Raw genomic sequence first — 11,091 nt, 5'->3', positions numbered from 1 at the left:
GGCAGCAAGTAGTTAAATCTGTCAGTAGAAAAGAGATTTGATACCCTGTGTTTTCCTCGGCCTGGATTCTGTCCTTAACCACTTCACTCCCGGAAGATTTTACCCCATTCCTGACCAGAGCACTTTTTACAATTTGGCACTGTGTCGCTTTAACTGACAATTGCGCGGTCATGCAATGTTGTACCCAAATGAAATTTACGTCCTTTTTTCCCCCACAAATAGAGCTTTATTTTGGTGGTATTTGATAAAAAAAACTATATTTTTTTACTTTTTGCTATAATAAATATCACCAAAAATGTTTTGAAAAAAACAAATTTCTTCATCAGTTTATGCCAATATACAGTTAGGGCCATAAATATTTGGACAGTGACACAATTTTCGCAAGTTGGGCTCTGCATGCCACCGCATTGGATTTGAAATGAAACCTCTACAACAGAATTCAAGTGCAGATTGTAACGTTTAATTTGAAGGGTTGAACAAAAATACCTGATAGAAAATGTAGGAATTGTACACATTTCTTTACAAACACTCCACATTTTAGGAGCTCAAAAGTAATTGGACAAATAAACATAACCCAAACAAAATATTTATTTATTCAATATTTTGTTGCAAATCCTTTGGAGGCAATCACTGCCTTAAGTCTGGAACCCATGGACATCACCAAACGCTGGGTTTCCTCCTTCTTAATGCTTTGCCAGGCCTTTCCAGCCGCAGCCTTCAGGTCTTGCTTGTTTGTGGGTCTTTCCGTCTTAAGTCTGGATTTGAGCAAGTGAAATGCATGCTCAATTGGGTTAAGATCTGGTGATTGACTTGGCCATTGCAGAACGTTCCACTTTTTTGCACTCATGAACTCCTGGGTAGCTTTGGCTGTATGCTTGGGGTCATTGTCCATCTGTACTATGAAGCACCGTCCGATCAACTTTGCACCATTTGGCTGAATCTGGGCTGAAAGTATATCCCGGTACACTTCAGAATTCATCCAGCTACTCTTGTCTGCTGTTATGTCATCAATAAACACAAGTGACCCAGTGCCATTGAAAGCCATGCATGCCCATGCCATCACGTTGCCTCCACCATGTTTTACAGAGGATGTGGTGTGCCTTGGATCATGTGCCGTTCCCTTTCTTCTCCAAACTTTTTTCTTCCCATCATTCTGGTACAGGTTGATCTTTGTCTCATCTGTCCATAGAATACTTTTCCAGAACTGAGCTGGCTTCTTGAGGTGTTTTTGGGCAAATTTAACTCTGGCCTGTCTATTTTTGGAATTGATGAATGGTTTGCATCTACATGTGAACCCTTTGTATTTACTTTCATGGAGTCTTCTCTTTACTGTTGACTTAGAGACAGATACACCTACTTCCCTGAGAGTGTTCTGGACTTCAGTTGATGTTGTGAACGGGTTCTTCTTCACCAAAGAAAGTATGCGGCGATCATCCACCACTGTTGTCTTCCGTGGACGCCCAGCACTTTTTGAGTTCCCAAGCTCACCAGTCAATTCCTTTTTTCTCAGAATGTACCCGACTGTTGATTTTGCTACTCCAAGCATGTCTGCTATCTCTCTGATGGATTTTTTCTTTTTTTTCAGCCTCAGGATGTTCTGCTTCACCTCAATTGAGAGTTCCTTTGACCGCATGTTGTCTGGTCACAGCAACAGCTTCCAAATGCAAAACCACACACCTGGAATCAACCCCAGACCTTTTAACTACTTCATTGATTACAGGTTAACGAGGGAGACGCCTTCAGAGTTAATTGCAGCCCTTAGAGTCCATTGTCCAATTACTTTTGGTCCCTTGAAAAAGAGGAGGCTATGCATTACAGAGCTATGATTCCTAAACCCTTTCTCCGATTTGGATGTGGAAACTCTCATATTGCAGCTGGGAGTGTGCACTTTCAGCCCATATTATATATATAATTGTATTTCTGAACATGTTTTTGTAAACAGCTAAAATAACAAAACTTGTGTCACTGTCCAAATATTTATGGCCCTAACTGTATATTCTTCTACATATTTTTGGTACAAAAAAAATCTAAATAATCATATATTGATTGATTTTCACAAAAGTTATAGCGTCTACAAACTATGGGACAGATTTATGGCATTTTTATTATTATTTTTTACTAGTAATGGCGGCGATCTGTGATTTTTTAGCGGTACTATGACATTGCAATGGACAGATCGGACACTTTTGACACATTTTTGGGACCATTGACATTTATACAGCGATCAGTACTATAAATATGCACTGGTTACTGTGTAAATGACATTGGCAGGGAAGGCGTTAAACACTAGGGGGCGATCAAGGGGGTAAGTGTTGGGGTTAGGGAGTGATTGTAATTGGGGGGGGGGGGGTTGGCTTCCACTCACATGACAGCGATCACTGCTTCCAATGAGAGGGAGCAGTGATCTCTGTCACAAGGCAGAATGGGGAAATGCCTTGTTTACATAGGCACTTCCCCATTCTGAGGCTCTGTGACACAATCGCTGGGAGACTAGCAGATATCGAGTCTGCCAGGCTTGCGGTCACGGTCACGCTGTGTGCATGCATGGGCTCCCGCTAACCCTGCCAATTAAAGGGGACGTACATGTACGCCCATTTGCCCACCACTGCCATTGTGCCAAAGTATATTGGCGGTCGGCAAGTGATTAAAATCCTTGCAATGCACATAGATCACCCAGAGGGGAATGTTTTTTTTCTTAACAAAAGTGGAATTACTCTTTAACTTCAGCCAGACACTGATTATACTTTTTTAGGCCTGATTCACACCTATGCATTTCTAGTGCTTTTTTGCATTTTGCAGATTTGCACTACAGAACGTGTTCCATAGGAAACCATGTTAAATGGACTGTAGTGCAAATCTGAAAAATGCAAAAAGCAATAAAAATTCATAGGTGTGAATCAGGCCGTAGTAAGTTTTGTGATTGACTTGCCACTGCTACAATGGAGGTAAGTACCACTTTCTCTGTGGTGTTACCACAATGCCAACTGCTGAGTGGATGATGAAGGTACAGTAACACCCCAATTAAGTTATCTTTGAACCCTCCCAGAGAATCCTTGATTTTTTTTTTTATATACGGCTGATATTATAATGACGTGATGAAAAAATTACCACTAGAAACATTCAATTATGCTTATCATTAGTAAATGGTAGATCTGGGAAAAGGCCACGGATTTATTTAATTGTACATGAAATATTAAAAGGTCACCATATTTTATAGGAAGACAGTATGGAATGAATGCTAATTTTGTTCTAAGTTAGGAGATCACAAGTCACGTAATTGCGGAGGGTATCTTGGACTGAGGCGCTGACGTCTGTGCTAATGTCACAAACACTACAGAGGTAGATGAGTTTCTGTGCCTGAGCCACTAGAAAGGAAGGAGGCTTGAGCCTGTCCCATTGTTTCTTCGATGGAGAATGCAAACACTCATTACATTTATTCAGTAAGCTAAGGAACTTGATTTTGATTGCAAAGAGAATAAGTTCATCTTCTGCTGTAGAAAGCGATGTTGTTATACTTTGTTTATCCATTTCAATGTCTTCCACCTTTCAAAGAAAGATAGCACAAAGAGGGAACAGTGAAGTAGAATGAGGTCATTGTATTACATTTACGTTCTATAATTGGTGACATTTATCACTAATTATATTCAGGGGACAGAGAAGAAAAAACAGAGAAAATCACAATATAACTGTATTTGAATTGAGTATATGGGAAAGTAACATAGAAAGGGGGATACAAATAAAACAGTACATGACTCTACCCATCATTCCTATCATAAAATTCATATACAGTGGTACATTGGATTACAAGCATAATTCGTTCCAGAAGAATGCTTGTAATCCAAAGCGAGTTTCCCCATAGGAGTCAATGGAAACTCAGATTATTCATTCCACAGTGACTGCTATTGTATGCAGTACCGCATGTGGCCAGAGGTGGGGGGGGGGCACCAGAGACACTCTGAGAGGCTTGGAGACACCGGGAACGGAGTGTTTCCCAGTGGCTCCGAGTGTCACCGGCGCCCCCCCGCACCTCTGGCCAAATGCGGTACTGCACACCCCAGAGGCTTGAATCCTGCTCACTTTGTGAGACAACGCTTGCAAACCAAGTCAGGATTAAAAAAAATTAAATTTGCTAATATTGTGAATTGTGTTACTCGCAGACCGAGGTATTACTGTACAAATTTATACACTGTACAGTGTGTGCTGATGTAGTTTATGAGGACAGCATGCAAAACAAGGTAAGGATCACTTGGTAGTAACAATTTAAAAGAAAAAAAAATGGTAAATAATGTCAGCAATTTAGACAGCATTTTTCTAAGATTTGGGTATTTGGAGCCTTCATTTTTTTTGTATTGTGCCTGTGCTTTTTTGTAAGTATTATGTTTAAGATGAAAATTTAGCTTTTTTAAAATGGGAATCGTTTTTTTTTTATTGATTAAAAGCTAGATGAAGTGTAAATCCCTTGCAGGAATAATCAAGTAGAATACACACACACAGAGGATTGCAGAAGATGCTCTCTTCTCTCTCATACACACACAATGACAAAGGGCTTTTTGCTTCTCCTCACCCTCTGCAGAGGTGTATAATTAGTCACTGCTGTTTTCCCAGAAATTGTAATCTATATTATGGATGATTTAAGGGCTGCATGTAGCATAAAGGCTAAGTTCACCTTTAAGAAAAAAAAATACACATATTTTTGCAAGAGGTGGCGAAGTGGGGGGATGATTAGTAGAATGTTACACCCTAAATATGGGTGTAACATATTGCTAAAGGCAGAGTTAGCCTTTAACCTACGGTACATCAATAAGGTATAAGGCAGAACATACGATTTTTGTGCTGAAAATAAACCCATGGCACTAAATCTTGCCATTTTTTTTCATATTATTGCATCTATACATGAAAGTGGCTGTTTTTCTGTGTTCTATGCTGGCTAATGAAAGGAATAAAGAAGGCACTTCTAAGTGCAGTGTTATACTGTTTTTTGGATCAACACAATTAAAAACACTTACAAGAGGCAGGTGTACAATGGGCTCATCTGACAATCAAGGTGAACACTCAGGTTGCTGTCCCTGTGGCTCAGATATAGGTCTGAGGAAGGAGCGTTGTACACATGCTCCGAAGGGCGTTACTGTCCACGATCTGAAGTCACTTCCGGTTTTGCGCTACACAAGCTTGGTGTGCGTTCCACCGCCACCACCTCCCCCAGATGACAGATCCTACTCCTAATGGTTATCAGGCCCACAATCCTGCTGGCCAGCAAGGGAACTAACAGCCACAGGGACAGGAACCTGGTCTTTCACCTTAATTGTCAGATGATCCCATTGTACACCTACCGCTAAGTGTTTTTAATTGTGTTGATCCAATAAACAGTATAATACTGCACGTAGAAGTGCCTTCTCTATTTCCTTTCTTGCCAGACATAGATGCTTCCACTCTTAGCCCTTGTACACACGGTCAGAGAATCCGTCGGAGTGTGTCCTATCGGACCGTGTTGTCGGATAATCCGACTGTGTGTGGTATGCATCGGACTGATTCCATCGGACCAAATTTTACAACTTGTTGGAAATATTTCCTGACCAACTGGGCCGATTGGACATACTCCGATCATGTGTAGAGAATTTTGATCGGACCAAGTGCCACGCATGCTCAGATCAAATTCCTACATCAAAGCTATTGGCTACTAGCCTGAATGTAGTCCCATCGTAACGAAATTACGTCATCACGTTCTGAAAGATCGGTTTTTTCGACAACTTTGTCCGACCGTGTGTATGCAACAGTTTCGGACAAGATCCAACGGGCAAAATCCGACGGACAAAATCCAACGGATTTGGTTGTCGAAATCTCCGACCGTGTGTACAGGGGCTTAGAAGAGCTGCTGGGGTGCCAGTGTTTTCATTGTTTACCACCCTTGCTTCCACTTTCTTTGGATTCCAAGCTCCATTCACATTGACTCAGAATCCATTTGACAGAAGCGCCCTATCCCTATGTTCTATGCTGGCTGAGGAGGTCTTTCAAGTAAGTAACAATATTTTCAAGAGGAGAGAGCCCTGCTCAGGTGCACATAACACTAAAGGCGAACATTTCAGTCTAATACCAGTTTTAACTTTAAAGTGACAGGAAACCTGGAGATCAGCTTTAAAGTTTAATAAACTCATACAAAAGAGGGTTAGGGCAAAATATACCCAAAAAGTGACAAAAATTCAATGCTAGGCATCTCTGCTAGAAACAGTCGATTAAGGCTATGGACCTTTAAGCCAGGTTTGGCCATACTCTTCGGACTGTTGAGAAGATTCTGGAAGCACAAAACCGTCCAGAGCAAGCAGACAGGACTCGCCTGCAATGTCCACTGGCAGCAGCTTATCCACAGCAAGACACTCTGAAACAGGTCTAATTTTCCCTATATAGTTACATAGTTAGTAAGGTTGAATAAAGACACCAGTCCATCCAGTTCAACCTGAAATGCTCCAGCTCCATATGCTCCAGCAATGCAAAACAAACTCTTCTGGGCCTTCAACCCTTTCTTCTTTTCTAGTTTCAGGCTCTCTGCCTGGGAGGCATGAACTTTCAACACAGCCCCCTATCCTGGCAAGCGCCCAAGAGGTGAGGACCTTTCTGGAATAATACCCCAAATATTTGGATCTTTTCCCAGCATGCACCTCCTAGTGGTTGGCCAGGGGGAACATAAATATTTATAACTGTATCAATCATCTCACCCCACTATGAATAAACCTAAAAAAAAAAAAAACTACAAATCAACATGCAAGATAATAATAGTGTAAGGCCGCGTACACACGCGGGGACTGTTCGCTCAACTTTGTCTGCTGAACAGTGTTTCGGCGGACAGTCCGGTCGTGTGTGGGCTTTCAGCGGACAGTTTCAGCGGACAGTCTGCTGAACAAAGTTTTTCGGAAATTCCGAAAAACTGTCCGCTGAAACTCTGTTTCAGCGAACAGTCCCCTCGTGTGTAGGCTTGTTCGTCAAACTAAGTTCCGCGCATGCTCAGAAAGGATTTACACGCCGAAGTTTGCATTGCAGTGTATAGGACGTCGTATTTTTCGTCCCGTCGTACTTGCCGTTCACGTCATCGCGCACGGTTTCAGCGGACTGTTCGTTCGTCGTGTGTGGGCAAGTCCGTCCATGCTCATTTTGAGCGGACTGTCCGCTGAAACTGTTTGACGGACAAAGTTGAGCGAACAGTCCCCGCGTGTGTACGCGGCCTTAGTCTCTCTGCAGCCTCCTTATTAATTAATCTTGGTAAAAGAAGAAATCTTTACAGTTCATAGATTTCAGAGGTGCTGGATATTAGAGTGTCTCTTCTCAGTCACAGTGACTTAGAGTCCGGAGTGTCTCGAGCAGTCGGATTATACGCCGATATACCAGCTTACTAGGAGACTTGGGGACGATTAATTAACAAGGATCGTTGCATGATCTTAAGATGTTTCATGCTCATGTTTTTAATTCATTTGTAAGTAACTTTTAATGATCAATCCATTTAAAAAAATTATTATGGTAATGCAGTATGAGAGCTTTTCTGCTATTTTAGCTACTTTTGTATGGGAAGTGTGTGAGGCACATGGAGTATCCATGAACCAGATGTTATATCAGCGCTTTACAGTATGGCACATTCCTGGTTGTCTTGCACAACTCCTGTTTGCGCCAAGCCCTGGCTTGTAAGATGAATGACCCCACAGTCACTTCTCCACTGTGTAGCAGGATCAAGTCCCAGAATAGTGGAGCGTTCTCACTCTTGTCCTCCTGACTCTTATCCAGACTGACCCAAGCTCTCTCTCCCTTGGGAAGAGCCCCTAGCTAAGCCTAGCTGGGACCTTGATGTCTTCCAAAAATAAGGACCCCTGAGGCTTCTCCTCTGTCTCCCTGCCCCAGGGGCTGAGCCCCAAGCACAGGTGTCTCCACCAGTAGGCTGGACTATGAAACTCTGCACTATTTATAGGCTTCCCAGCCACCTACTAGACACCTCTTCAGGGATTGGCTGGAGATCCATACATATTCCGGTTGTCTCCACCCCACTGTACTTTCAGAAATATCCAGGAGACAAGGGAAGCAGCAGAACAGCAGCCTGTGAGACACTGTAAAGCACAAAGCAATCAAACCGTGCTCCACTGATTACAGAGGAGCTACCTAAAGTTGCCTAGAACATCTGCATTAGGTAAATGACAGCACAAGACTGTCTGGCCTATCATTCACAGTGACTGAAAGAAAAGCTGTCTGTGTTGCTTAAAAAGAAATAACATTTAATCTTTTTATTTTTTTGTGGACATTAGGAAATAAAAGTACCCTGCTCACTGGTCACTAAGACAAAACTAACAGTGTGTAGTTCAATTGTTTATACAATTAGTACCATCTTACCTGTGAATTATTTAGCTTTTTTCTTCCAACGCTGAATTTGGCTTGCTTCCCCATAGCCAGAAAAGATACATAGATCTTGTCTTGTGCAATTATTCGAACACCTACTCGAAGATTCAAAGATATGAAGATTGGCTTGAACTGAACACAGGGTTGTTTGGAATCACTGCTTTTCCAGTGCCATCTCCTGACTCTCCTGCCTGCGCTGTCCAAGTACTGTCCTCCCACTGGATTTATATTCATCCTAGATATTTCAAGACACAAATTTAACAGTGACACACTCTTCCTGCTTGATATCAAATATGCCTGCACTATCAAAGAGTGGTAGCAGGATAAAGGATGGGGATAGTTATGGGCATGTGGGCGAGGAGACTGACAGTAGTACTGCTGCAAAGTACCGCATATAACAGTAATCCTTAGAAACAAGCTGTACACAAATTATACAATACTTTTAACAACATTAGAGTTACTTTTACTTGTTACACAGAATAACAATATATGATATGTTTAAAGTAACCCTCTTCTGTACCATGTTTAATAAATGTCGGAGCACATACTTATACATTAAATACATAAACATACGATGAATGTCATGTAAAGCAGCTCGGATGATGTTTGGCTCTTTAAAATGCACACATCTAAGGTTTGCCTACTTAAAAAGTCAAAAGTTTTCACGGGGGTGTTTACTTTTTCAATTGACTGTATTATAAATTCAAAAAGAATCTGCACTGGGATAAACTTACTTTAAATGCAACAAATAAAGCTGCCACTGTGCAATTGGGAATCATGTCAAAAAAGTTAAATTATCTAAAACAGCTCTAAATTCTCCTTAAATATGATTACTGCTTTACCAAAATTATAAAAATAAAAAAATAAACAGATACAAATACAATTCATATATGAATTAAGTGCAACAATGTGCTTAAAATATGAAGCACGTGCAAATTTAATGTGCAAGTGCAACCACAAATTCAAAATCCGTTCATAAAGGTTTTGGCAAATACATAGTTTGCCGAATAGCAACAGTTCATATGTTGACTCGAAAACAAGAGTGTGAATGCACACTCAAAATGGAGAGAGACGGTGCAGGTACAATACAATACGAGGAATCAGAAGGCCCTGCTCGTCAGAGCTTACAATCCTAAAATGTAAAGCTTTAATTTGAGTGGATAAATTAAGTCACATCTCTTCTTAGAAGCTTTAGGAAGCAATACCTTAACATCAGGTGCTGCATATGTATTTTACATATGTCAGAACACTGTATTCTCTGTACTCTATGTATCCCTGACCCTTGCACTTGTAAACATGAAGTACAGCAGTACAAAATGTACAGAACAGCATACACATTGCAGTGATCAATGGTATGCTATGCACAGTATATTTTGCGTAATCCTGACCTCCCCATACTGTATGATATGCTATATGTTCATACATCTTATGATCCAAATATTAGTTGTGGCTGGTTGCTAGGTAGTTTGCGACTACTTGTCACACCAAGAGTGCTCAATGGGAAGGTGGCAACTTTTACAGGATGGTCAAAATGAGCATTTGGAATACATTGATTCCACTGTCTGCACCACTCCAATGGTCCCTTAAGGATGAAGCTAGGATGTGAAAAATAACTCCACAGGAGACATAGATGAAAGTCTCATAGTGTAGTAATTTTTTATGAAAATTTAAAAACAGTGGCATTTTTAGATTGCACTCACATGTAGAAGTGCCCGGCCTGGCACTAGGTGTAAACAGCGTGTGCAGATATGGCTAATCCTGCAGCGGTGGCATGCAATCAATCCACGTCTTGCTCTGGATAGTAAAGCCTGGCACTTCTACATGTGAGTGCAATCTTTAATTACTACTGCTTTTCATTAAACATTACTACACTATGAGCATTTTATATATGTCTCCTGTGGAGTAATTTTTCACATCTTAGCCTCATCCTTAAAGTGGTTGTACACCCTGTATCCTATATTAAGGCTTACTGTAGGTGCTTTAAATATCTCCTAAACCTCCACAGTTTAGGAGATATTTACTAAAATGATGAGTGGCGATGACTATGGCGCATACGCTGATGTCATTGGCACATGTGCCCTTTAGGAAGGGCACATCATGCCGTTTCTAATAGGGGTCATGCCATAACTGGCAGGTCCCATGTGCATGCGCGAGAGTGATGTCATGTGACTCCGGCCAGTCACAGAGCAGGAGTTCATGGCTCAGGAAGGAAGAGGGGCGAAGATGGAAGCTCCCCGATTGTGGGGACAACGGCGACAGTGCGGGCTTCAGTGTCAGGTAAGTGACACATAATGCTTTACCTTTGCAGGGAAATAAAGAGGAAGTAAAACCCACCAGGGTTTACTTCCCCTTTAAGGGGCCATTGGAGTGGTGCTGACAGTGGGATCAATTTCGTATTCCAAATGTGCATTTTGACCATCCTGTAAAAGTTTCCACCTTCCCATTGAGCACTCTTGGTGGAAGAACTAGAAGTTTTTTTAAGAGCAATTCATATCAGTGTTGGGACTATTATCCCACATGGACTCTAAGCTTGCTAAATGTTTATTTTGTATTTGATTCACTATGCAGTCTTATATTCCTATGACATTGTATATATGTTTTTTTCATTATTGTTTCACACATGAACACAGTGCCTTTCCTTTAATTTTATATACTATACCACTGGGGCAGCTACCTTTTTTGTTCATTATTCACCCACAGAGCGCCAATCCTTGGTTAATT

The 11,091-nt window shown here is 41.3% G+C and overlaps 1 protein-coding gene across 1 annotated transcript in view; it reads right to left on the bottom strand.

The window, feature by feature from the left end:
- Positions 1 to 3,026: 3,026 nt before the first annotated feature.
- The window catches only part of ERICH6 (glutamate rich 6), a 133,639-nt gene continuing 125,574 nt past the window's right edge, over positions 3,027 to 11,091 (bottom strand). The window contains exons 13-14 of the mRNA XM_077488180.1: positions 8,365 to 8,605; positions 3,027 to 3,543 (exon numbers count right to left, since the gene is read on the bottom strand). Of these exons, the coding sequence (XP_077344306.1) occupies positions 3,250 to 3,543; positions 8,365 to 8,605 (535 nt within the window). The 3' untranslated portion in view covers positions 3,027 to 3,249. The remainder of the gene's footprint in view (positions 3,544 to 8,364; positions 8,606 to 11,091) is intronic.

Source organism: Lithobates pipiens, unplaced genomic scaffold, assembly GCF_037356315.1.
Source record: "Lithobates pipiens isolate NorthernLeopardFrog02 unplaced genomic scaffold, aLitPip1_a1.2 Scaffold_18, whole genome shotgun sequence".
Taxonomy (NCBI): domain Eukaryota; kingdom Metazoa; phylum Chordata; class Amphibia; order Anura; family Ranidae; genus Lithobates; species Lithobates pipiens.
This window is presented reverse-complemented; position numbering and strand designations above follow the sequence as displayed.